The 26,516-nt window shown below is 52.5% G+C and overlaps 2 protein-coding genes across 8 annotated transcripts; both read right to left on the bottom strand.

Annotated features, from left to right (window-relative positions):
- Window positions 1–247: 247 nt before the first annotated feature.
- Window positions 248–20,471, bottom strand: TAF1 (TATA-box binding protein associated factor 1). 6 transcript variants are annotated; one of them, XM_039354882.1, is made up of 40 exons: window positions 20,294–20,470; window positions 20,082–20,199; window positions 19,481–19,597; window positions 19,256–19,375; window positions 18,621–18,862; window positions 17,915–18,133; window positions 17,600–17,797; window positions 17,322–17,517; window positions 17,126–17,242; window positions 16,485–16,652; window positions 15,871–15,998; window positions 15,667–15,774; window positions 15,072–15,245; window positions 14,769–14,942; window positions 14,584–14,688; window positions 13,945–14,145; window positions 13,427–13,568; window positions 13,192–13,322; window positions 12,436–12,516; window positions 12,196–12,345; window positions 11,859–11,981; window positions 11,604–11,779; window positions 10,821–11,062; window positions 10,336–10,549; window positions 9,528–9,693; window positions 8,941–9,152; window positions 8,652–8,760; window positions 8,030–8,128; window positions 7,420–7,597; window positions 6,582–6,649; window positions 5,849–5,971; window positions 5,382–5,474; window positions 4,953–5,037; window positions 4,599–4,666; window positions 4,385–4,501; window positions 3,434–3,559; window positions 2,276–2,374; window positions 1,885–2,032; window positions 901–1,078; window positions 248–803 (listed from the first exon to the last, which is right to left on the bottom strand). In XM_039354882.1, exons 1-40 carry the CDS (start codon window positions 20,420–20,422, stop codon window positions 548–550), a joined length of 5,898 nt encoding a protein of 1,965 aa, XP_039210816.1. In that variant the 5' UTR covers window positions 20,423–20,470; the 3' UTR covers window positions 248–547. The 6 variants fall into 6 exon arrangements, 5 of the variants coding, with proteins under 5 accessions (XP_039210816.1, XP_039210818.1, XP_039210817.1 ...); XM_039354884.1 differs by having other exon boundaries at window positions 11,859–11,978; XM_039354883.1 differs by having other exon boundaries at window positions 16,485–16,649.
- An 859-nt stretch (window positions 20,472–21,330) lies between these two features.
- On the bottom strand, window positions 21,331–25,811 carry LOC120313216 (rho-related GTP-binding protein RhoG-like). Of its 2 annotated transcripts, none has more exons than XM_039354881.1 (2): window positions 25,654–25,811; window positions 21,331–23,832 (listed from the first exon to the last, which is right to left on the bottom strand). In XM_039354881.1, exon 2 carries the CDS (start codon window positions 23,811–23,813, stop codon window positions 23,238–23,240), a length of 576 nt encoding a protein of 191 aa, XP_039210815.1. In that variant the 5' UTR covers window positions 23,814–23,832; window positions 25,654–25,811; the 3' UTR covers window positions 21,331–23,237. The 2 variants fall into 2 exon arrangements, with proteins under 2 accessions (XP_039210815.1, XP_039210814.1); XM_039354880.1 differs by lacking the exon at window positions 25,654–25,811 and adding an exon at window positions 25,005–25,571.
- Between the last annotated feature and the right edge of the window lie 705 nt (window positions 25,812–26,516).

Genomic DNA, 26,516 nt, shown 5'->3' with positions numbered 1-26,516 from the left:
GAAAGAAAAGGGCAAGACTTCGGTTGCGAGACAGCGGGGTGAGGACGTCGCAAGGGGGCGGGGCTCCGCCTCCTCCCCCAGAGGGCAAAATGGCCGTCTACCCGCGACGGAGATGGGAGGGAACGGTGCTGATCCCCCCCTTCCGAACCAGCCTCACGTTTGTAACTGGGTCCCTCCCGACCCACCTCCATCCCCAGCACTGGGAAGCATCATTTCCACCCCCCCCCCAAAAGTAAGAGATCCCTGGGGAGTTCCAGAAACAGGTTTATTTACAGTTAGGGAAGAATGTCCACATCTTGCTTGCTCCCTCCTGACAGCCCCCCCATGCCAAATAACTTGGGGAACGCCTGGTGGGTTGTGGTCCAGCCCATCAGTACCACCCCCTTCCCAGGCTGGCCATGCCATGCATGCCAGCTGGCCACACACACACATCTCAGGTGCTGCAGGCCGGGCAATGGTGCCCCAAGGCCTGGATCTCCTGTTCTTCAGAGCCCGGAGCAAGAGCAGGGTGGCTCCCCTCCAAGGCCGCCTCCATGCCAGGCCATCCTCACTCATCAGAATCCAGATCGCTGTCTCCAGCTATGGAGTGGAAGTCCTCGCTGTCATCCTCGTCCTCTGACAGATGAACCTGGCTTAGCACGCTGGGGCCACATCGCTGCTCTTCCTCCTCTTCCTCCTCCTCCTCCTCCTCTTCTTCCTCTTCCTCCTCCTCCTCCTCTTCTGAGATCTCGTACCCTCCCAGGCTACTAAAACTGGCATCTCGCGTATTGGACTTTGGGCCGGGCTCCTCGTAGCTACCGTAACTGGAAAAGAAGCAAGAAAGGTCCTTATCTGCCAAAGGAAGCCACACCGTTAGGATTTTTCTGCTGAACGATCGATTGCCTGATGGCCTGTCCTCACCTGGCGTTGCTGTCCTCCATGGCGTGAGAAGCCTGTCCTCCAGCTCCCTCGTAGTACATCATGCTCTCCTCATTGTCCATGCCCATCCGCGTGTTCTCTTGGAGGACGTGCGGCTGCTTGGGCCGAACTGCGCTAGGCTCCACGTCAGAATCGCTCCCACTCTCACTAAGCTGAATAGCTAGGAGACACAACCAAAGGGTCACTCTGATGTTGCACCTTGCTTGCCAGCAACATTTTCTCTTCCCCATCACTGCCAGGGGGCTTCCAGGACATTCACTTCCTCAGCAGCATCTCACTAATTGACTGGGCACCAAAATTGGCTAAGCAACACCACCACCCAAAAGAAACAAAGACTTCAGCAGTGTTGTGCATTTCCGAAGGCTACCAGGCACACTGCCATGACTTGAATTAACAGAACCAAAACATCAGAAAAAGATAGTAAATCATTGGAACCTCTCCAATAAGCAGGTCTGGGTTTTTCACATTAAGTACTGTTTATATTGTTATTTTTATACATTTTACAAAGAGCATCAATTACTGGGTGGTATAAAAATGCTAACAAGTAAATAAAGCACATTTCCCTAATTGCTCCTGCGGTGACTCTCCTATTCTACTAATTCACAGACTCTTTTTTCTCCACTTATGTAATTTGCGCCTTCATTTTTCACAACAGCATCCAAGACTCTTTCCCCCCCCCCCACACACACACCCTTTCCTAAAAATCCCTGGGCCAGGAGGGCAGTGAATCCTCTTTACAAACTGATCTGACCCAATGAAAACTTCCTATGCTCAAATCAGCATCCTGTCTTGCACTTAGTCTGCATTCTCTCTCCAGGCTCAGATCCAACCCACCCATGTCTCTGGTGATATTTGTACAGAAAGAGTGAGAGAGGATGCCTTCTTGGGTCTTTCTCCCTGGAACTAGGAGTATATACAACAACAAGGGCACCGTGGCTTCCTGCCCTTTTCAGAAATCCGACTCACATGAAAAGGGGTTATCACCCTCCTCATCACTGCCGTCATCGTCCTCCCCATCTGACATGAGCAAGTCTTCATAGAGCACACTGGCCTGAGGCTGCTGAACCGAGCCTTCTTCCTCATCAGCCAGATCTCCCTCGGCGTCCTCCACTTCCTGTCACAGGGAGCAGGAAGGAGAAGAGGAGGTCACAAGTTGAAACAGAGGAAAAGGATGCTTGGCTTCCTTCCCACTGACATGGTGCACCGGCAGTGCCAGCTCTTCCTAAAAACTGATTGCTTTGGCTAGCATTTCATCCGCTGCTGATAGAATCACTCTGGAGGGCCCTGCACTGCCTCAGCTTCTGCTATGAGAGCAGAAGCCCACAGGTGAGCTACAGGTGGGGTCACGGATACTCACTGGGGCTGGAGTCTTAGGTTTCCCATCCTCATCCTCATCCAACCCTTCAATATCTACGTCAGAGTCTTCCTCGCCCAGCCTACCTTGGCCCTGCCGCATCTGAGTGAGGAACACAGAGATAACGCCACTGAGGAAGGAGCAGGCACCGAGGGGGACACAGACGCCCTTAAAGCAGGCCAGCCAAGCCACCAGGGGAGGAATCGCCCAGGGTGGAGGGCACTTCTTGGCCGCCCTTGTTCTGATGCCTCCACCATGGCAATGCCTGCTTGTGCTCTGTGGGGCTTTACTCTTTAGACTAGCTGAGCAGCAGGCCCAAGCCCCAAAATACAGAGTGCCAGGCACCCTGGGAACAAGCTTTCTCTTCCCCAGCCTCGCAGGGGCCTAGAGACAGAAGTGCCTCCCTGGACTTGAAGAAATCAACCTTTTGTGGCAGCTGACAGAAACCACATCCAAGTGGACACCCACTAAAGCCCCCGGGGAACGCATCCTTCCCATTCCTTCTCAACTTTCTCTTTGTCTAAATCAAATAGTTGTACCCAACACGTTAAAAAACCATACCAGGGAAAACATGTTTGTCTCAGGTTAGCTAAGCTATATTATTATACTATCTTTTCCAAGAACTGCTTTTCCCCATTATTTCCATCCATTACTACCAGAATTCAACTAACTCTCTGCATTTCTGGCACACGTATTTTCACACTTAAATGAAACCAGAAAAGGAGCAACAATCTGGCAGTGCAAAAGTTTGTGGATGTTCAGAAACTTTCCTTCCTTATGTAAAATTGGAGTCAGAAGGCAAGGCATGGGGAGCCCCCTCCTCTCTGTCAACAGGGCTGGGTCCCATTTCTTTTCCTGGCTGCTCAGAATATAGGGGAATCCCTTTCAAAGGCTTTTCAAAGCAATGAGATAGTAGCATCCATCATTCCCAGAAACTATCATCTGATCAAACAAGGCCTTCTGTAAGAGATCTTCCTATGCAGAGCTCTGTTTTCACACCTTTGACCAGGAATGAGAAGGAAACCACTGCCCTTGCTATGCCAGGCCCTATTTCAACATGTCTACAGCTCCTGTGGGAAAGCTATTCTTCCTTTCTGCAGTCAGTGCCCCTCTCTTTTCCTGCAGAGATCTCAGCCCCTTTTGCTGGGGTGCGTTTCTGACCTGTGCAGACGGCTTCTCAGGTGTCGTGGTGGGCGTGTCCATAGCAGACAGATTGCTCTCATCTTGGTAGACGGAGGCATCCCGGGACATACTGAGAGAGGTGTTGGTATCATACAAATCGGGTGGCTAAAGGGCGTTTGGAAGGAGGAAACTGGAGTCACAGGAGTTCAGGTGAGATACAGGCTCCCTGGGCTTTCAGAAGTGGGCCCCGCTGTTTCTTCTCTTAGCTATCCTGAATCAAGCATGCTGACTGTGAGAGGCTGAAGCTCAGATCCCTACTCAGAAAAAGAGCTCTGCACTTTTCCATGGTGCACTCTCTCTCCCTCAGACTCACAGCAAGAACAGTGAAAATTGATTGCTCCCTCATTGGCCCACATTCCCAGAAAAGAACAGGAAAACCAGTGAGTCATTTCTGTGTTCATTCCTATCGCTTGTCTTTCACTGCTTTGTTGACCTTTTTCTATTTTGCTTTTGAAGACTTGGCTGAAAAGTTTTTGAAGCCAGTGCAGCCTGTCGGTCACTTGCCAGGCTCTAGGCTCTCAGCAGCTGCATCACCTCTGACCCCATTCTGACCGGAGAGCTGAAGAAAGCCTGAGAAGACTCCGAGAGAGCTGGTGGGTCTTCTACAAGAGGGAAAGCCTGAGAAACACTTTCAGTGGACAATCATGACAGGAACTGAAGGCAAGACAAGGAGGCAGGGAAAGACCCAACGGGTTACCATTAAACTGGATCTCCCTGGAATGGAAAACTCCTCTGGGACTCCCCCCTCCAGCTCCAGTTCCCCCCCCCCAGGGACAAGTCAATTAAAATCCGTCCTAGCTTTCTCTCCACCAAGCATCTCCTGAGCTAGGAGTCCAATTGAGCTGTTTACCCAGAAACCTCACCAGATCAAGAATAGTGCAGCTCCACCCCCATCCTCTCTGCCCCAGTTCTGGTCACAACCAGACTCACCTGCGGCGTGTAGGGCCCAGGAGTCATGGGGTCCAAGCTCTCCAGATCAGCTTCCTCCAGGGCTGCTTCTTTAGCGGTCGAGATGTCTCTTTCAAGCTGAGTCAGGTGCTCATCATACTGAAGGAGGGAAGATGAGAGAAAGAACAAAATATCCAAGGCTGCCAAACTGAAAACAGCTGATTCTGACTGACAGATTCAGAGCAGTGCCCCTTACCTCCGCTAAGGTCTGGTAGCAGATATTCACAATCTCCTGAGCTGTTTTGGTGTACTGGCTGTCCGGCCCTGCGTTGAAAAGCCCAATCAAGGTACTTTGAAATGCAAAGGGACAACTGGCATTCCAGGGCCAGGGAGCGGAGGAAGATGGGCAGCACCTGCCCGCAGGGCCTCCCCCAACTCTGCCCAATCCCATTGAGCAGGGCTGGGCCAGGAGACAAAGGGGAGCCTGGCGGCGAGGCTCCAGAGTGAGCAGGGGGCATTGAGAAACTGCCTATTTTAACCAAGCAAACTTTCGGGTGGGCCAGACCCCTGGTCTGAGGATGGCCTTACACTCTGGCCAAAGAAAACTTACCATTGTATTTGATACTATTTGCAAGGATCAGGTTCACGTCATCCAAGAAGACTTCTCGATTCTGGTACTTGTGCTTGGAGATATTCTAGAAGAAATCGGTGGACTGTAGGAAGACCCCAGACCCCAAGCGGCATGTTCAAAGGCCTCGGAGACTCCTTAGCTGCCCTGCTGTTTCCATTTCCCACCATCTTAGGTAACACACCCAAGGACGTATCTAAGATAGCCTTTAGGAGGTTTAGGGGAGCAAAGGCAAAACCCTCACGCCTTCTCCCGATTGACTTCGCATGAACCGTGCAGGGTGGGCCACAGCTACCATAACCGAGGAAAGCGATCCCCTCCCCACCTGCTTTTGAGCTTCAGATCCAGAAGGGGCCACAGCAGGGCAGCTCTTGGCTTCAGCCACTCTCAAGGCACTTCTTCCATACCTACCTTGCGGATGGTCTCCAGATCCATTGGGCTGACGATAACTTTGTAATAATCTGGCACAAATTTCTTATTAACAGGATGATGGAACGGCCAAGACTGAAAGCAAAGAGAACATCGACAAAGAAACTAAGAAAAGCTTCTGGAAAACCTCAGTTCAAAGCAAAAGGCATGTCTGTTTCCCAACAAATCCCAATTCCTACTGTACAAATCTCACAAAAAGATAGGGAGGAGAGAAAGCTCCAGAACAAGTATGTTTTTTCCTAGCTGCTCATTAAGGCTTGCGAAAACTAGCATTCCTCAAGTGCAGCTCAGGAGAAAAGGCTGTTGAAGATGAACTACACCAAAGCAGAAGTGGGTCCCCTAGGAAGCAGGGATTCTACGTCCTGACATCTCCAAGTGCCCCTCTCACAGCCTCCGTCCCCCCACAGCTCCCTTTCATCCCCTCCGCTGTCTGCCACGGGCACACCTACATCAGGAACCACCTTCATCTTCTGGGTCACGATGTTGTCCAGAATAAAGGAAAAGGCTACTTGGTCATCATCGTCCAAAAGGGGATTTATGGCCTTCTCCAAACGAGCCAACTTTTCTTCTTTCTGAAATGACATCAAGGTTCAGGAACGCAAGAATTACGGAGATCAACATCCTCCAACCAATTGGAGTTTCACTCTTTAATGTATTTTACCATCCAGACTTCAAATCTGCTCTAGCTTTTCAACCTGTAGGTTTTCAAACAGTGAAGCCTCCCATTCATTATGGGAACCAAACTGCTGCTCAATTTTTCCAGACATTTTGGCTGATTTTTCATGCCCCCAAAGCTTTTTTACAATCTCAATGGCACACAATACAGTTTTCCTTTTTAACTGTGGGAATACTTAATACTTTTAAATTGAAAAAAAACCCACGGCATTAAAATTTGCTGACTTCAAGCAAGATCAAGTTGGAGCATTTAATATGCCACGTCTGTGCCCTCTGATCTCAAGCAGGTACCCCAAGGATTGCCCCCTTTGCTGAGTTCTTTGCCCAGAGATCACCAGGTGGGCACTCTGATCCAGAGGCAGCAAGCAGCAAGGGGGCAAAGGGTTTCTAACTGTGATCTACAAGTGCCTTTACGAAAGTGTATTAGTGTTTTAATAATAGCATTATGAAGCTTAATTAAAGCTTCATCTCAGTTGTTCGCTCTTTCTCCCTTCACACAAGACTTGCCTCTTTCAGTTTCTGGTCACAGAGGTCCAACATTGACTGAGAAATCTGGGTCAAGGAGTGCTTTGGCCCTGCAAAAACAGAGCGGACACAAGACTGAGGCTCCTCCTGGGGCAGGTTACAGGTTACGGTGCCCTAACCTCTCTCCCTTTGGTGACATTTATAACAGTGTCACAGATAGCAATAATGCTTAGACTATTCATAGTAGCAGAAACAAAAGCAAACAGCTAAAAAACCTTTGTGAGGGTCTTATTGCACAGGAAAGAAAATTACAAACGTGTGCTCAAAAGACAGATATTCATATTCCACTGACAGCAAGAAGGGTTAATGGCCCTGAGGCTCAAGATAACGAGCATTGATGATTTTTCCCATCTGGGGTCACAGAGCTTAAGCATTCCCCCCCCCCTTCCTCACAGAACCTCAGGAACAACCAAGCAGCTCTTCTTGCTTCAGCAACCTAATCTGCTACCCCAAACTTACTCCTGGAAAAGGAAGGGAAGATGGCACAATCACACCAGGGAAGAGGAAAGGAAGAAGCTCAGGTCAAGGAAAAAAAATAGCAAAAAAATTCGAGGAACCGAATTGGCTGGTCAGGAAGAATTCCACACCAACCGTACCAAGAATGAGAGAAACTTCAGCAGATTTAAGGACAAAGAGCAATTTCAGAAGGGAAGTTTTTGGCACCAGACACACTGGTGAGTTCATTCTCAAATCCCCCTTCCATTGCCATCCTCCACCCTCTCAGAACCACAGAAAAGCACCAGGCTGCTGCCCTCAGACCCTTCCTTGCCTAAGACCAGGGGTGAGTAAGTAAAGGTTATGAAAAAAAAGGTGCAGGAACCGTTGTAGGTGGCACTGTTCTTCACAATCAGCTCCAGGTGTTCCCGAAACTCTTCCCGAGAAGGATAGAGTCGCTTGCGGACGTTCTCCCGGAGGGTCTGCAGGTCCATTGGCCTGGGAATGATCTTGTAGTAATCTTTCACCAACTTCCCATTCACCGGCTGGTGAAAGGGGTACGTCTGGGGGAGGCAAACAGGAAGAGGTGTGAGGTGTGTGTATGTGTGTGTTCTGGGGCCCCCAACTGACACCTACCTTCCCCCAACGGGCCCCACGCTCTTCCCAGCCAGTCAAGCTCCAATGGGTACCAAGAGGCACAGCTTTACCACGCTAATAGACACAGTAAACCCTCATCTATTCATACTTGCCTTCTTAATAGTTTAGACTTTTAATAACTGTTCAATTAAAATTTAAATCTTTGGAAAGAAATTTGGTACATTATTTTTGTGTGCTTTAGACTTATTTTAATCTTTAATGATTAAATCCAACCTATTCCAGGGAGAGCCGAGCCAAGCTTCCCTGTTAATCCCAAGGGGCCTAAGGCCAGGAGATCCCTCTGTTACCGAGCCTCCTTGCCAAGAGCGGAACGCCCCTCCCGCAACCCCAGCACCTACATTGGGAAGGTCCCGCATGTCATTGATGACGCTTTCCAGGACAGAAGACAAGGTCACCATGGGGTCTGTGCGTCGCCGATGGATGGACTTGTGGGGCCGCTGAAACAGACAGGAAGCGAGACCATTAATGGGCTGCAGAGTCCTCAGAGCCCCAGAAACAGCTTCTCTAATTTTCTGATCCAGCTTTGCAACTTTTGTTCCTTCTGACTGCTACAACACAAGGACTTAGATTTGAAATTCAGTCGTTCATTCTGCTCGTTGCTATTGTATTCAGTACTTATCCCATGTAGCAAGTGAATCTGCAAAATCGTAATGTGCATGAGCTGGGTGGTTTTCCTGCAGATGTTTCATTACCAAACTAGGTAATATCATCAGTGCTACAAGCACCCCACAGGACTCAGGGACACTGATGATGTTACTTAGTTTGGTAATGAAACGTCTGCAGGAAAACCACCAAGGACCCCACAGTTCAACCCTGAGCTACAAATATTCCTTTCTATCGATACAATGTGCATTTTTGAATAAAAAAACATGTAAATCACATCTAAATATTTAAGTAGTAGGACACACTATGCTATAAGGTCAAGATGGGTAGAAACCAAAGGCACTTAGAAGGGCTTACATTTAAGTAGTCACAATGCACTGTGGTCCCAACCCGCCGCTTCTTTTTGGGGGGAAGCTGCTGTTTGGGGAACTTCAGGACCAAGGACTTCCTGCGAACCTCATCCGCGCTGCAAAGAGATGCCGAAAGTGGGATCGGCTGCAGCTCCACCCTCCGGAAGGACTCAGCCCCCCAGAGTATTCTGACGTCCCAGCCTCTGATCCTGGCTGCTCTGGCCAATAGGAGCCCGGACCCTAGGAATCCCACCCCCTTCGGCCGTGATGCTGAACGCCTTCCCTGCCACTCTCACCTCTCAATCAGCTGTTTCCCCAAGACAATCTTGGTCCCCTCCACCTTGATAAGCTCTTCATTGTCGTTGGGGATAACGGTCTTCTCCAGCTCCTCCTCCTGCTCCTCTGTCATGGCCACCGGGTTGGAGGGGGGAGCGTTAGTTTGGTAGTACAGAGGGCAGAATTTGTTGGTCCTCATGTGCCCGATGGCCCCACAGGCTCCACACTTTAACTGCAACAAAGGAGCAGAAGGCCATCCCATATCAAGGAACCCATTTCCCAGGTCAGCTGGAGGAAGGCAGGGGAGGCAAGGGGGGGGGACAAATAAGATGCAAACCTTGATCCCAATCCCCCTTCCCAAATTGTTAGTGGAAAGGCTACATCCTGAGGAGGAAAGCTGGATGTTTGATGTGACAGGAGAGAAAACGCATCTCACACAGCCCAGGCAGAGCTGAAGGCTGAATTAGGTTCCCCCCCCATCCCCCAAAAAACACAACAATGGAGAGTCTGGATGCTGAAATGAGAGCCAGGTGGCGCAGCAGGAGCGGCCCACATGACAAGGGCCCGTGGCCAGGCCAGGCTTGGTCCCTGAGGGGCCCCAGCTCACCTTCAGGTCCGGGCGCTCCTTCATCTTCCTGGGCTTTTTCTCTGGGGGGCCCTTCAGCTTCTCCTTCTCCTGGTTCCGCTTCAGCCGCCTCAGCTGCTCTTGGATCCGGCGCCTTTCCTTCCGCATCTCCTCCCGGTGCTGCTCGTCAAAGAGCGCAAACTTCCGGCTGGAGGACGAGACACGGCAGACAGGTGAAGGCCTCCTCAGCCCAGGCTGGCCAAGCCTTCCCCGGCTGCTCCTTGGCACACTTCCAAAGGCAACAGTGTGCCACCCCCCCACTCCCAAGGCACAGCAAAACCTCAGCATCCTGAGCACCTCTGCCAAGCACTCAGGCCCAGTCCTGCCCCCAGGGAGAAGGTCTCCCGGCAGCCGTACCCTACTTGATTTTGGGTTGGGTGGTCAAGAGCTTGGCAGACTTTGAGGATGCCTTAGGCTCACCCCAGCGGCCTCCCCAGATGCCAGGCGTGGCACTGCTGCCCAGAAACCTCCACTGCGTATAGGGGCAGTGCCTTGAAACAGCCAATCACCCTCCCAACACCTCCCTGGTTCAGCTCCAGCACTTCTTTTTCCCTGGCACTTTTTCGCTTCAGAGCCAACTGCCTGTTGACGTAACTGGCATCTCTGCCCTGAAGGACTCTGGCTTTCAACGTCAATCCATATACTTGGACTGCTTATTTTTTTCAAAAATGTCTTGTCTTGGAGTAGAAATGTTTGAAATAAGCATTTCCGTCTACCGAAACGTCCCGGTTCCTGCAGCAAGGGATAAGCAGGCACCCCTGCAAGGCAGGGATCCTCCTGACACCCTTACATAAACTCTTCATCCTTGGTAGTCCGGATCCTGCTGTAGGCATCGATGACCGAGGGCTTGCGGACAGTTTCACATCTCACGTACTCCTTCCCATCCTCATCACGGAAAGTGCGATAGATTTTCAAGCGGCGACCGGTGGCCGAAGAATTGAGGCTGGTCACAGAGGCCGTGTCATCGTCTTTATGGGAACCACCCAAGTTGCCAGGAGTGGAAGCTGCCGGGAGGGAGGAGTCAAATGGTGACTTTGCCACCCTCCCAACACAGAAGGCTGAACTGAAAGGGATTCTGAGTGTCCAGAATGTCACTTGACCCAGGCGAGGGAGGTCAACCCAAAGACAATATTCAGCGCTCTTGTCCCTCAATTCTGGGGGCTTCCTGTGGACCCTCCCTCAGCCTGAGCCGGGAAGCCCCTTCCCCAACTTTCAGCACTAGAGCCCCACGTCTCCTCCTGATGCCTTTCGCCCTGCTTGGACCCAAATCCTTACCAGCCCCCTTCTTGTCCCTACGGTCCCTCTTGGCCCGGTCTTTGTCGTTGCCGCCGTCTTCCCCCATCAGCATGCGCTGCAGCTCCTTCCGTTCCTGCTCCTCCCTCTCCCGGGACAACTGGGAGCTGGTCTTCTTGTTCTGGAGCATGTTCTCAATGTTCTTCCCCATCTCCTCGAAGTCGCTGTCTTCGGCAGAGCTGCTGTCTGTGTCTGTCGACAGGATCTCGGTGGACTCTAGGACTCTGGAAAATATCTGCCCGGTCAGCTGCTGAAGCTCCCAGGCAGCTGAGTGCCGATGCAGGAGCACAGAAGGCACAGACTCCCACCCTCACCCCCCTCCCCAAATTCACTCGTGCCCTACACTGTAGGAGTCTCAATCCCCACCCTCCTCTTAGCTCAGGGAAAGCCATGTGCTGAAAACCGTAACTAAAAACATCCCCCTCCCCATGTGCAGAACCTAAAGTGGCCTCCCATAATCCCCACCCTCTAAGAGTTGTTCCCAACTGCCTAAAGTATCTGTGCATCTTTCTAGTAAATTCCTCAATTTACATCCAGGGAACTTCCGTGGGAAAGGAATTCTCCAGCGATGGTCAGGAGTGGAAGTAGTTTCCTTGAGCAAATCCCACAGATACGCTCAAGAGCCGCCATTCATTGGGATGGAACCAGGCAGGCCGCGGAGCTGCCTCCCGGTCCAAAATGACTTTGCCACAAACCATGCAGGAAAGATGCCACAGGAAGCAGAGAGGACGGGTCTCAGCCAGTCCCACACCAAAGACTACTCACTTGTTCTGCAAGTCAAAGATGCGCTGACATTCCTCCTTGTATCGCTCCTGGTGTTCTGCCACGGAGAAGCGGGACCCTCGGGCAAACTTACTCATGGGACCTTCACCCGAGCGAGCCTGCTCAGTGGACATTGTCCGCACCACGTCGATCACCTCCCAGCGGGAGAGCTTCTTGATCTGAGGAAGGAGAGCCATTGGCTGCAGAGGCTCCGAGGAGGCTCAGCCCAGGGGAGAAAAGCTCCTTGCCCACACCCACCTCCTCTTCGGGGACTCCAAACTTGCGCAAGAGCTGCTTGGCGTTTTTGAGGGATAAGCGCCGAAGATCAGCATCCGTCCCCGTGACCGTCTTCTTCACTGGCTGTGGTTCCTTGTCATCCTGCTTGAAAAGGAGCAAGGACCTTCCATCCCTGTCTCAGCCCTTCATTTCAAGGGCTCCAGACTTGGCACCACTCCAGAACCCCAGCAGCTTCATGACCCAGGCCAGGAGGTACTCCAGGCCTCCTCTGCAGGCAAATGGAGCAGCTGGTCCTGGGTGATTGCCTAGCCACTCCGGGTGGCAGGGCAGCCCCTGGCCATCTGGGTGCTCCACTTACCTTCTGCTGCGTTGGCTTGTTTGGGATCTTTACGTAGGAGAAGCCTTCGCCACATCCTGTTGGGTCTGCTACTCCAGTAACTTCCAGGAGACATTTCCCTTTCATTGCTGCAATAAAAGCCCGAGTGGTATTCCAGGGAGCTGTCCGCACCTAAGCAGAGCCAACAGGGGAGAGAGCCTTTGCATTCCAGAGGGAAGAATAGCTCCTCTAAAAGTCTGGCCCAGCTGTTGTTTGCTGTACCTCATCGTCTATCTTCATCTGGAAATCCTCCTCATTTTCTTCTTCAGGGGCAAAAAAGGATTTCTCTCCGTAACCTGCATCCTGAGAAAGAGACGCAGACGCCTCCTCTGAGACCCGTCAAGGGCACAAGAGGAACCTCGGACTGCTTTCCTGATAATCCTTTCTCCACGCAGATGCTGCAGTTCCAGGAGGTCCTACCTCTTGCCCCACCTGAGCCCTCCCCCGGCCTCTTCCCCCGTGTGGTGCCATCATCCCAAAGCGGCTGACAGCAGGCAGGCCAACCAACCTGCCCTCGACCCCCTTTTCAGCTCTCCTAGAAGAGCCAAGGGGCTCTGCGGTGCTTCTCACCGTAGCCAAAGGGCCATCTTATGTGAACGGAAAGCAACCCTGAAGGCCTGGTGGGACACCAGTGACCAAAGAAGCAGAACGAGGCTTCTCTCTTCTCCAACTTGCTGAAAACATTCATTCTTCTTGCTCCCAAGAATGAACCCAAAGTGCTCCCGTTTTTCTGCTCAAATTCGAGATATTGAAGCTCAAGCTTGAGTTTATACATTGTACTAAACCAGTATTTTGAAATCACGGTTTGATGAAAAAAAACATATAACATTAAACTGTAAATGGGCAAGTACAGAGACTAAAATAAGCCAAATAAGCAAATCAAGGAAAGGTTAAAATGATGCATGAAGCCAGCTGATGATGACCTTCACAAATCCTTGGCAGGACAGGACGACCTCTGAAACCCTGAACACAGCTCACCTTCAGGCGCTGTTCAGCAGAAATCATGCTGTAATAGGCACAGCACTGCTCTGGGGACACCATGGCTCTGATTTCCTCCTCGGTTGGCAGCCGGAAGTCAGGTTTCAGGACCCACCAGTTGGAGTCCAGCCCTGAGGAAGCAACAGCCCCCCGTGAGTCTGGCCAGGAGAGAGGAGGGGGGGCAGCCACACACCCATTTCTGAGGCAGAAGGTTAGACCAACCATCCTTGCCTACCGGTGCGCTTGAAATCTGCACAGAGCTTCAGCCGCTTCCGGATGCTGCTCTCGGAGTGGGAAGGAAATGCCTTCTTAATATCCTCCATGCGAATTCTCCGGGGTCGGTCTCGGCTCTTCCAGAAGAGGCGATAGATGAAGACCTGGCAATGAAGTAGCCAGAGGCTCAGAGTCTACAGATGCAGGATGCTCCTCAGAAGGGGCCTTCCCTCCCATGCCCGCTCCCGTACACTTCCTCCTTCCACACCGGTAGGCCCCAATGCCCACATCGGTCAAGGCAGAATTCAGGCACATCCCCAAACTACGAGCCAACCTGTAAGGCATAATAGAGCCACTCGCCAATGTGCTCAAGACCAGGAACAGGGCCCGGCTCAGTCTGTTTACCAGCTGTTCTTTAGCATGTGCTTATGAGTCACAAGCAGATGCTAGTGGCATGGCTCCTTCCCCAAATTATTTTTCCCACTTCCCCAAAAACCTGCTGAGAATGTTTGGCAGTTGGGCTCTCCCCCAGCAACAAACCTGCAGGAAGTCTCGGATGTGCGTATTGGCCCGTTTGGAGTTGGGGCCAGGGACTTCGAAGAGAGGACACTGCTGGCCGACCACAAAGATATCCACCAGCTCCCGGATGTAGTAGCCCTGGCGTGTCCGAATAATTAGGAAGTCTGTTTCAGGCATCTTGTGAAGGTAGATCGGAGCCCGGAAGAGATTATTTTCAAATGCCTGTCAAACAAAAGGAGCTGTTCAGGCCACCTATAGCAGCAGCAGCAGCAGCTCTCTGCCACCTGGGGGCTCCAGGGCTACTGGCCTTTCCTCCTTTAATATCCTGCCAAGGAGGAACTCAAAAGCTCACACACTCTTTAGCTGCCTTTGGCTGCTCTTTATAAAGGAACTGTCCATTTGAGCAGGCTTTGCTATCATCAATGACCACTCTTTCAATCAAGTATCCTTAGGCTTTACACACTGATGTTGTGGATGATATTTGTAGCTTTACAGTGACCTGCTGCTCTCTCTCTTTCCTCTCTCTCTCTCTCTCTCTCTCTCACACACACACACACACACACACAGGCACAACCGTCTGCCCCAAAGTAATCCATGTCTCAGTGCTGCTGAAACAGGGAAAGTGGGCGGTGTTTAAAACCGCAAGCCCAGAGGCCTTACCTGGAGGAGCTGGCCAGGATGAAGGGAGCCCAGGAAGGGGGAAGTGTGGCAGTATACGGTCTCCCCATACTTGCAATCTGGGGCGCCAGGATCCTTGCCCGGTTTCTGCCAGGAGCAAGAAGGCTGACTGAACGAGATCTTTCTCAGAGGAAGTCTGAGTCTGGCAGCCCAAGCCCTGAACTCACCCGCTTGTAGTAGTTCTTGATCTTGGTGGCCATCCCAACCTGCATCATCAAGGGGGCATTCTCCTCACTGTACTCGGCCAGGATGAGGTCACCATCCTTGCCCGTGAGGTCCTGCGGGGTGCGCATGAAGAACATCTCCCCGCCCCCAGAGGCCTGGCGCTCCTGCTCTCTCATCTGGGTACAACACAAGGAGCGTCAAGGAACACACAACATACACACACACACAAGTCTCCTCGGGAGGCAGAGAGAATCTCTGCAGGCCAAAGCCTGAGATGGGCAGAGCTCCAGAGACCGGTCCCTTACCTTGGCCTTCTTCTTGATGTGCTTCAGCAGTGGCTGCACCGCGTGGGGCCCGGGCTGTGACAAGGTGCCAAAGGAGTACTTCTTCCAGGGGGGCCGGTGGAACTGTCGCAGCTTCATGGGGCCCATGTGGGTGGGGAAGAAGGGCTGGCGCAGCTCCACAGCAGGGATTGAGTGCTGTATCAGACCAGAGAGGCACAATTTCAGCATGTCCCGAAGAACGGCAGGCCCCTGTCGATCACCCTCATCTGTGGGAAGACTCCCCGCTCCCCAAAGAGGGACAGAGATGCTCTGGTTGCATCGAGTTCTGCAAACCAATCTTGCGGGCACGTTACAGAAGTGGAGTCCTTGGCAGAAAGCCAGGGTTGTATTAGGCCCAAGAAGGCACTTTGGCACCACCAGGCAAATGACTGGTTTGCATAACATATCATGCAAAGCCATGGTTTAATTATGAGTTGTTTGGTAAATCAAAACTAGCCAGTTTGCCAAATATGTTAAGTTTGTAACCCCAACAGCTGGATTTAGTTTAGAGTCATGTCAAAACCAAACAAAGTATAAAAAGGCAAGCCCAACATAATCTGTCACCGTTGATTCCAACCTGGATAATATTGCCGCCAAAGGTTCCGCGGAGGCCCTGCTGCTTGGGATAGTAAAACTCATCATTGGAAAGATTCCAGGGATCTTTCACTTCTGGCTGAGACATATTCTGGAGTGGAAACATGGGCAAAAAAACCATCAGAATTTCTTTCCCTTCCTTCTCTATTTCTTCCCTAATTCAGAAGAAACGGAGTCCCTCTCAAACCTGCTGGGGCTCTTCCTTAATGACTCCCGTTTTGCCCAAGAGGATCCGGCTTTTCTTCAAAGAAGAGTCTTTCTTATTCTCCTTGGAGGGGGAATTGAGAGTCATCTCTTCCTTTTCATCGGGAATTTCTAGAAGGAGCACAGGAGAAAACTGTACCTGAAACACTCTTCCCAATTACCCCCAGCTGATGAACCAGGCAAAACCGGTCAAGGTATTAAAGCAGAAGCAAAGGCCCATTTAGGTTACTACAGTGGTGGGCTTAAGAGCCTTCCCCGAAGCCAGGAATTAGTTACCTGCCAGATCACCCCAGTTCACAAGATGCTTGAAGGTTTTCTTATAGAAAAGATACAAAGACAGTTTAACTGCCACAGCCCCACCAAGGAACCTTGGCATTTGCTCTGAGAATTCTGTCAAGAACCTCACTGACTCTTGCCTTAGCCCTAGTTCCCAGAGTCCTTTGAGGGGATCAGGTTAACTAAAACCGTGTTCTGGGAAAATAACCGAGAGGCTGCTTCCCATCTCAGTTTACTCATTCTCCCCTTTAGGAAACCAGAAGGCCCCAGAAAGCAGCACCCCCCAGCCTGAAGACAAGAAAGTGTCTTTGTAGATGCTACCTAGGATGATATTTTCATCGTTGGGATCCAGGGTCAGGACTGGGGGCATCAATACCCTGTTCATCGCCTTGTCATCCCAGATGATGTTGTCCTCCCAGCGGCCATAGACCAGCTCTTCATTGTCAATGGGGAAAATGGAGAACCATGGCTTGTCTTCATCCAGGGCTGCTGGGGCAACAAAGTGTGAAAGTGAAGACAGCTGGATACTGGCAAATTCCTCCCCCCCACCCCCCATATGCTCTAGTACCACTGCAGAAAAGAGAGGGCGGTGCTCCAGGCCAAGGCGACATTGTGCTCTGTGAGTTAAGCAGACATTTCTGCCTCACCTGCCCACATTTCAAACAAACAAATAACATTTATGGGACAAAGCAAAATGGTGGGGGAAAAAAGAGGAGCAATGGGAGGATCAGACCTCTACTGACTGATCACTGCCCAAATTCTTCTTTACGCCAACTCAGTAAGCCAAACCCCTGGATGGTCAGACTCCCACTGCCCAGGTAAACCACTGTGCCAGAGAACGTAACACCCAATTAGCAAAACTAATCAAGGCAGGGATGATTCGGGAAGAGGCTCTTTGCTGGTCCAGTTCCTTCTGTGAATTTCTGCAGAGCTGCTCCTGCCCCGAGACCCTTTCTCCTTACCTTGCTGTTCAGGCAGCTGCTTCTCTTTGCCCTTAGCGATGCTCAAGACTCCTGCCACACTGGGCTTTTGCACCAGGGGAACTGGCAAGTTGAGCAGGGAGCCACTTCGGTTCAGCCCTGCCAACAGAAGCGAGGAAAGCATCAGCAGACACAGAAGCCGCGGAGCCAAGCGCAAGCAGAAAAAAGGCCGGCCTACCTTGCTGGGCATTGTAGGCAGTGGCGTTTCTAGTCATGCTGGAAGGCAGCCAGCCTGCCAGACTGGCTCGCTGGGTCTTGGTTCCTTTGTGCTTGATGTCCTCTCCGTTCCAGATCACATCATCCTCCCACTGCAACTGCGTTACCATCAGGAAGTGCTCGTCGGCCAGCAGCTCATCCTTCTCAGCTGCTGTACTCTACAAAGGGAAAACAAAGGCTCACCAGGAACCGACTCACCTCCTTGCTGTCAGCAAGGCACTGCTCTTCTCTGCAACTCACTTCTTCTTCCTCCTCGGCTTCCTTCAGCTTGAAGCCATAGTCAAAGCCGCTGCCATCTTCAGGGATGCCCAACATGTCATACCAGAGTTGGGCAGGACCGTAGCGCCATTCTGACACTTTGGGCCTGGTGTCAGCTACTTTGTCTGCATCTCCAGTAGCCTGGGAGAACTTGGACTCCACAGGAGCCATCATAGTGATCTGAAGGATATGTGGGTGTCAGAGAGTTCAGGGAGGGAGCCATCAGAGATATTCTCAGGCAACCAGAATGGCCCCTTCTCCCCAGGAAACACCTTCCCTCCATTTCCACAGACCCACCTCATCATCTGACAGACACTGCTCTGGTGGAGGGGGAGGGGCAAATTCATATTCCCAGGGGGATTTGCCTTCCAAGCCTGGCTCAGAACTGGCTTCCTCCTCTGGGATTTGTGCTTCGGGAATTGACTCCCGGTGTTTCTTCCTGCGCTTTCGCCGTGCACTTCGCCAGACGGATGGGATGTTTTTTCCAGGGCCAAAGAGGCGTAGAAAGCGAAGCACCTGAGAGAGAGAGAGAGATGGAACTGGCAAGAAGCTGACTTCCAGCATTTCAGCCGTCTGAAAGATACAAAGAGGAGATTGCCAGCTGGCAGAACCTTGGCGGGGTGGGGTGGAAGCACCATGCTAGTTGACAGAAGCCGGGAAAAAAAGAACCCAGGTAGTATCAGCCAAAGAGTCTTAACCAGCCGGTCTGCCAGAAACATTCTGGGTACCCTTATCTCCTCCTCACTCATTTTACTGAGATTGTAGCAAGAGCATCTCACTGGCTAGACAAGCTTCACGAAAGAGCCAGGCTGGACCAGAAGAAAATGTCCTCTGGCTTTTCTAGATCACCACAGATACCTTTCAGAATCCTTTGGAGCCACAAGGGAATCCTTAAGGAAAAGGAGCAAACTGGTCACCTCACAACTCTAGCAGGATCACTTGAGGCCCAAAGTATAGAGCAGGTCAGAGAACTTCCACCCAGGGGCTCACACTCCGGCTCTACCTTTCCAGGCCGGAACTCAGGGAAAAGCGCGGTCACGCTGGGCAGCTGTTTGGTGGCATCTCGCTGCATGATCCCAGCAAGCGGCAGGGTGAGCTTCCCTTCCTTCGATTCGGCCTTTCTCGAGTCCTGGGAACTCGTCTCCGATTCAGAGTCAGAAGAGCTGCTGAAGTCCATCTTCTCCAAAGCAGTAGAGGAAGGAGCAATGATGGAGGGCAAGATGATACCATCCCCCTCTTCTGGCCCTAAGAAGGGAACAGCCGTCTCAGCAAAAGGGAGCCCTGCTTGCCAAGGCCCCGATGACTGAAAGAGAGCCACAGCCATGGATGCAGCAAACAGAATCTAACATTGTGGGGATCCATGGAGAAAAAACTCTCCAAGTGGATTCATATTAGAGAAACATGGTGGTGAAAAAAGGATTTTAAAATCTTCAGCTGTGGCTATATAAACATGCAAATCTTAAGCAAACATTTGTAAGTTACAGCTTCCAAGGTCCTTCCTCGTCAACTCTGGTAGGCTCATGTCACCAAATAAGTACCCGAGCTTCAGAAACTAGAGGACGCTTCCTCCAAAACGGACCCAGGCCCTTAACTGGACTGCTCGGTCTCTCCCCTGATTGCCTTAAAGTACATACACACCAGAGACTGCTGCCTCCTTCTCATCTTCCCTTTTCATTGGCGCTGGTGGAGGGGGAGGGGGAGGCATCAACTTGGAATCAATGTCTTCCGAGTCAGCATCGTAGTCATCATCATTGTCATCTGAGAAGAACAAAGAAAGTCACTGGATCGCCCCTCCCCACAATCATAAGAGTTCCGCAAGCCTCCGCTTCAGAAACAACAGAAAAAACCATCGCCATCAACCACCTGGTCTCTGAACTGGATGGAGATGACCCATGGCCTGCCGGTATCTGCGGCTCTCGTCTTCAGCCACCTCAGTAATATCAGAATAATCCACAGCATCCTCTGTGCTCTTAACCCAGCCTGCAAGGGAAAAACATCTGGAAATCACAGGGTTGGGAGGAGCCCTTTGGTCTCCCCTGTTCTGGATGTACTGAAAGAAAACACTGTTTCCCACAAAAAACAAGAGACGCATCCTCTGCCTGGCGCATTTCCCGTGGAAGCTCTGTTGAGGAGTCACCAGGAAGAGAAGAGTCTGACCTTCCGTCCATCGGTGCCTTAATAAACGCCTTCGGCAAGGACTGGCCTCTGCCCTCTCACGGTCGGTCTACCGCTGGCTGAGCCGCCCGGCTCGCCTCTCTCCGGGCAGTATCGGAGGATGGCAACGCTGATCTCAACAGAGCCCATTCGTGCCAAACCCCGAACCAGGCAACGAAGCCCCAGACGGGGGCGGCACCAGCGGAGGTCTGAACCCCGGGGCCGGTGACATGCAGCCCCCGGGCCCGGTTTCAGCCGCCGACCCCGTCGCGGACCCGCGAGGAAGCAGCCCGGAGCCGCAGCGCCTCACCCTCCTCGTCCAGCTGGGCTCCGTCCGCCTCGGAAGCGTCGTCTTCGCTGGCGGTGATTTCGGTGATGAGGCTGCCCAGGCCCAGCGCCCCGAGCCCGGCCAGGTGCTTCTTGGACTCCTAGGGGAAGCGGGCAGAGAGGGAGGTTTGCTCCGGCCCTCCTCCGCCTCCTTCCCTCGGACCCCGCCGGGGAAAGAGCTTTCTCGGCGCCCACCTGGTCGAGCAGCCCCTCGCCCTCCAGCTGGCCCTGCTCGTTGATGTTCCCGAAGAGGAAGCCGGCCAGGGAGAAGGGCGCCGCTCTCCGCCCGCCGCCCGCCTCCTCCTCACTCTCCGAGTCCGACATCGCGCCGGCCCTGAGCTCCCCGCAGCCGGAAGCGGGGTTCCCACTTCCGTCGCAGCAGCGGCCACCGAGGGCGGCCCTAGAGCGGTCCCCGCCTTGACTTCCTGTCTCGCGTGGGGCTGGGCGAATGGCGGCCTGGCGCTGGGAGGCCGAAGGTCGGAGCTGAGCGGGAGGCGGGCGCGACCCGCTCCCCGGCAGGAGGCCCCGCAAGGCTGCCCGGTCTTCTCTTCTGGAAGGCCTCCAGCGATGGAGCGCCCATAGCCGCCGGAGGAAGCTCTTAGATCGCTCTCACTGCCGGGAAATCCCTCCTTAGTTCCAGGCTGCTTCTCTCCCTGATTAGCCTCCACCCGCTGCTTCCTGCCCGGCCTTTGGGGAAGGGGCGAGCCCCCTCCTGTCTCCTTTGCGGCAGCCCCTCAGACATTGGAGCACGGCTGCCGCGTCTCCCTCCGCTCCTCCTCTTCGTTAAACTAGCCGTGCCCGGTTCCTGCAACCGTTCTTCGTATATTCGAGCCTCTGGTCCCCTGGTCATCTTTGTTGCTCTGTCCAGAGTTTCAACGCCTTTTCTTACCAAGGCATTCTAAAACGATACTAACATTTCACATGATGTTGAGTCTATCTCTCTATTAATGCAGCCTAGGACTGGGTTGGCAGGTGCTGCACGTATTCAAGCAATCATCCACTAGGGCTTCACTTGAATATGAGACACATCCCAGACTGGACTCAATGGGGGGGGGGTGATGCGATCCCTCTCTTCTAGCACGGCTGCCCCATGGTCCCAGGCAAGCATGCAGAACCCAGAAGCTGAGAGTCATGGTTGGGGGTCCAGCCAGAGCCTGGGGCTACAGAAGGATTGCGTGAAGGAGCCCCCCTCCTCATCCCCCTCCCTCCCCTAATAAGGAACAACAGCAAAAGAATCAGGAAACTGCTTTATTACAATTTCATTCAGCATAATTTAAAAATAACTGTTAGTTGCCGTACAAATGTACTTCAAACTATAAAATCAGTTGCCAGTGTATATTGAAGTACCACATGATGAGTCTGTCTGCTCTTTGAACCTCAACCGTCACTCAAACCACCCCAGCTCCGCCTGGAGAAGCCTCTTTCCCCAGGGAGAGTCCAGTCCCACATCATCAAGCTCAGGCAGGAGGAAGCATGGAACATCAGGAAGGCATTCAGGAGACATTTGGCAGTGCCAGTGAGACCAAGTTCTTGTTCACATCACAACCTGGTTGGAAACAGTTTGTTACCGCAACATACCCTGAGGATGGTCAGATGTAGGCCAAATACCCCGGCCAAGAATCTCAGCTGGGGCAAAGGGGGACCACAGCATGGCCAATGTTACAGCACTCTAGTGAGATTTGTATGCCGAGGATGAGAATTACACAGGATTTGCTCCACCAATCTCGCTGTAACATCAGCATCCATGCAAAGAGGACAGTTCCCAATATCACAATTCCACATTCAGGCAAAATTTCCTGGTCACTATTGCAGATCAGGATCACAGCCAGAATGCAGAACACAATTATTTGGAAGGGGCTGGGAACAGAGCACTGCATCTCAACATTCTTTCTAAGGAGCATGCTGGAGAGGTTGCTCAAAGCATTTTATCCAAAAAGATGCTGTTGAGCATCAGGCTTTCCTTAATCAGCTAAAGATTGGACATAAGAGTTTTTTACTGTTGCAAAAGGAAACAAATTGCAGGATACTTAATAGAGATTTGTGTTTCTAAAAGAAAATTTGCAAAATTCATTCTAAAGAAGGCAAAGTTAGTATTTCAGGCAATGTTAGACCTTACTCATATGCATCTCTATGGGGGCCAATGGCCTAGAAAGATTTCAGCTTCTACTAAATCAGTGCATCAGCTTAATAGTACTCACGCCTGAAAGTTTAAAAGTAATTATTGAGTTTTATCTGCAAGAGAGAAAGGGGAACAGAAGACACACAAAAAGGCTGCTTTGAAGCAGCACAGCTTTTAAAAGGTTTGATGGCAGAAAAAAAACCCAAGACTCTATCCTGCATAGCAGGCAATTTCTCACCCCAAGACTCACTGGCAAGGCTGAAGGGTAATCGTGGCATTTAAGCCAGGAAAAATGCCAGTCCAGAAAAACCATCAGAGTGCCTGATGTCAGCCAGCACAGAGTACAGTTAACCTAGGCCTGATGTGTGTGCGGGGGGGAGGAGATAGGAGAGAGGGAAGGGCGCAAAGTGGGAATCAGAAGATTTTTATATAGCTCAGTTTTCCAAACCTTGAAAGCCAAATAACTGCCAGATATCAGAGGTGTTCCACAAAGAAGCTAGCCTGATTATGATTTCATAAAGATCCCCCAGGGGTTGCTCCTCCCTCAGTTTGCAAGGCTTGTTGGCATGCCTGCCTGCAATAAAGGAGAGATTTTAAAATTTGTATGGTGCTTTTGAAAACTCTGACAGTCTACTGCTACTGGAAAGGCACAGCCCTGCCCTACATGAGATTGGAGAGAAAGCAACACTGATGTGAAAGCAAAGCAGATGATGGTCGCCTTCCAAAGGACTCTCCTGGTTCAGCAGAGAAACCCTTGGCTTTGAAGGCATTCCATAGCCTAAAGCTCCTCCACAGAAGAGGTGGAGAGTAAAGTAGGGACACGGAGAGTTCACCTGGAAGCTGATCCTTAAGGCTAGAGCCAATATGTTCATTTCTGTTGGCTCAAAGTGGCAGCTGGATTGCAGGAGGACTTGCTGAAAGAAAGTTCTCTTTAAAGCCATTAGTGCAAGAGGCCATTAGTTAAGGAGATGGACTGCAAACACCCCACGCTTTCAGTCTGCGCTGCCCTCATCTTGCTGACTACAACAGCAGGCACTTCTTGGAGTTCTTCTTTGTTACCGGATAGAGAACGGCACGCACGGCTTCTGCAAATACTTCCCTTACCCCTTCCTGGTTCAATGCTGAACACTCCAAGTATTTAACTGCCCCAATTTGTTTGGCTAGCGAAGTGCCCTGCTGGGGGGTGGTAGGACTCAGGCTTTGCTCCTTCAGCTTTTTCACGGCTTCTGCATTATTCCGCAAGTCCCTTTTGGTGCCCACCAGAAGAATTGGCACATTGGGACAATGGTGGGAGACCTCAGGGTGCCATTTGTGTCGCACATTGGCATAAGAGGAGGGGCTGCAGATGGAAAAGCAAATCACAAAGACATTGGTCTGCGGGTAGGAGAGGGTCCGCAGACGGTCATATTCCTCTTGTCCGGCCGTGTCCCAGAGGTTAAGGCTGACCATCCTCCCGTCCACCGTCATCTGAGCGCTGTAGTTATCAAACACCGTGGGGATGTATTCCTCCGGGAAGGCATTGGTGGTGTAGCTGATGAGGAGGCAGGTCTTTCCCACAGCGCCATCTCCCACCACCGCACACTTTATCGTCTGCATTCTTTGGCTTGGAAGAGCCCTGTGCAAACAGAGATTCAAATTAGAGGGAAGGCAATTATTGCCTGTGTATTGGAGGTGGTTAACCTTTGAGAGCTGAATGCAATGAAATTTCATTTTAATGTATGCTGATTAGTGTACATTTAAAATGACAATAAAGTTATTCTATTCTCTAATTCACGTATGGAAAACTTTTGTGAACAAAGAGCAACCTGGAGACTTTAAAATACAGGCGACCAGAAAGGGTCATTGGGGCTGGGCAGCTTCTTTGCTATGGGGCAGGAGAAACAAGTGGGTTCACATGTTTCCCGTGAGCAGCATCCCCATCAGAAAGAGTATATTTGCAGGGGCACCAGAGAGACAAATCTCTCTTCCCACCCTGCCAAGAAGAATATTGACTGGGCCTACACAACTAGAGAGAAGCATGGCAGATCTCTTCCAAGAGGCGCAGAGACAACTTGTCTTGAAAGCTTTTTACTTTACTGTCTTCAAAAGTTTGCTGCCCCAGCATGAACTGGGACTTGTTCCAGCAGCCGGAGGCAAAAAAAACTTTAGACTTTAGAGCATGGATGGTGGGAGCTCAGAACCATCCTGTTTGGCACTACCACCGGAGGCCTCCTGCTAATAAACAAAGAAACAGCACAAAAAGTCATGTGCAATAGGAACTGGGCTTGTGGACAGAAAATCCACCTTGCTGAGGCCACAGGAGAAGTCGGAAAGAAAGCAGATCAGGCTGCTCAGAAGGGTTTTTGAAGTAGAAACAAAAAGGTCCCTGTAACAATTAGACAAACGGACAGCTTAATCCTCCCTCACAACGTGAATCCAACCATTTTGCACTTCCAAGATTGCCAAACTAGCTCAAACAAGCAATGGCTTGTCAGACTTTTCTTCAGGAGGTGCTACTTAGTTCTCAAATGACTGTTTCTCGCAGGCACAAAACCAGCCTAGAAGATCACCTGTCCCAAAAGAGCCAGGACCGCCCAACAGGGCAGTGAGATAGCCGGAAAAGACCGCAAGAAAAAAAACTCAAATGTCCCTTTGCAACCCGAGTTCCAAATCCTTCCCTGGGTGCTAATTTTTCCATCTCTATCCCCTTCCCAAGGGGGGAGAAAATCTCCCTGGGATCCTGTTCACCCGTGAGTCCCGCTAACCACGGTTTAAGGAATAAGGCATAGTAGCTTAGTCCACACCTACATTAAGCAGGAAACCATGGCTTACACACGGAGCAGCCTGGTTCAAGTGGCGCGCTAAGCCACAAAGCAAACGAGGTTATGCGGCTGTCCTAAAGGCGGCGGCCGGCGGACCTCCCGGGCTCCAGACTCGCCGCTGCCCATGGGCAATTCTCCCCCTCCTCCCTTCTTCGCCTCGCCCGGCAGCTGCCGGCCCCTCCGCACAACTTCAGCCGGTGGGAAACGGCTTCCGCCCGCGGGGTTTCGGCACAGGCAGCCCCGCAGGAAGGGCCGTCCTTCTCCTCCCGGGGAGGGAGCCGTGGCGCCCCGAGGCTAGAGACGCCCCCCTGTCCGTGGACGGGGCTGTCGCGGAGGCTCAGGGCCGCTCAGTCCCCAAGCGGCGCCGCGCCCGACCTCGCCGGTGGCGGCACCCGAGCGGCTTGGCCGGGCCGAGGCCGACTCCACCCGCTGCGGACGATGGGGCTTGTGGTCCAGGCAGGCAGGCAGGCGCCCCAAGCAAAGGGGCCCGTCGTCCCAAGCGACCCGGAGGCCGAGCCCCGCCCTCCGGCCGGCCGCCTCCCTGAAAGCCGCCGCGGGCCCGGAAGAGGCGGCGGCTGCTGGCGAAGGGCCGTGCCCGAACATGGCGGGCAATCTGGGTCCCGGGCCGGGCTCACCTCCGCGCCGCTCACGCCTCCCTTGCTGCCCCCCGGGCGGGTCCCCGCGCAGCCACCGCCACCGCCGCCGCCGGTCAAAGTCGAGCTGGAAGCGGCTGCGGAAAACCGCGCCCCCGCGCCCGGCCCACGCATTACGCATGCGGCCTCACACCCCGCCCCATCGGGGGGGAAAGGCCAATGGCACGGCCCGCCCGGGCCTACTGGGAAGCGTAGTCCGTCTACGGCGGCCGCGAAGGGACTACTTCCAGGCTCGAGGGCGGTCCCTGGGCTCGCGCGCTCCGCCTGCAGGTGGCCGCGGAGGAGGGAGCGCCCTGCTTCGTTTGGGCCGGTCCCCCTAGCCGCCCAGTGCTTCGCCCCCCCCCCCGACTGCCTTGCTCTGCATCCGCGTGATGCTGCATTTGCCTCTGGCGAGGGAGAAAAGCTGCCCCGGGGTGAATTTGGGGCATCGGCGGATTGAAGGAAACGTTGCCAAGAAAATGACTCTTCCCGGTAGCCGCCAGGAGCCTGCAGCTCCGCTCTGTGCCGTTGCCCAGTGACAGAGCCACACTCCTCGCCCTCATCCTGGCTCTGCAAGCAGCATTCCCGGCACTCGGCCGGGTTTGTGCTTCCTGACGGCCGGGAGAGCTGCGCCCCCCTCCCCTGGGGTGCCCGGGCAGGTTCCTTGCACAAGGAGCGCTCTCTGGGGCGGCACGGGCTAAATCACGGAGGCAGCTTCTGCACAGGAGCCTGGAAAGTAGCCCAAACTGCGGCCCTGTTGCCTGAGGCGATCGTGGCAGTCTCTGAGGCTGGGTTTCTAGGCAACACAAGTGGTACCCAAGCAGCTGGTGATCAGTTCCCACAAAGAGGAGGAACTGTGCTGATTT

The sequence above is a fragment of the Crotalus tigris genome, unplaced genomic scaffold (genome assembly GCF_016545835.1).
Source record: "Crotalus tigris isolate CLP2741 ecotype Arizona unplaced genomic scaffold, ASM1654583v1 scf7180000018585.330925593:3314079, whole genome shotgun sequence".
In the NCBI taxonomy this organism is placed as follows: domain Eukaryota; kingdom Metazoa; phylum Chordata; class Lepidosauria; order Squamata; family Viperidae; genus Crotalus; species Crotalus tigris.
Note: the sequence above shows the minus strand (reverse complement) of the source record. Positions and strands in the feature narration are given on the sequence as shown.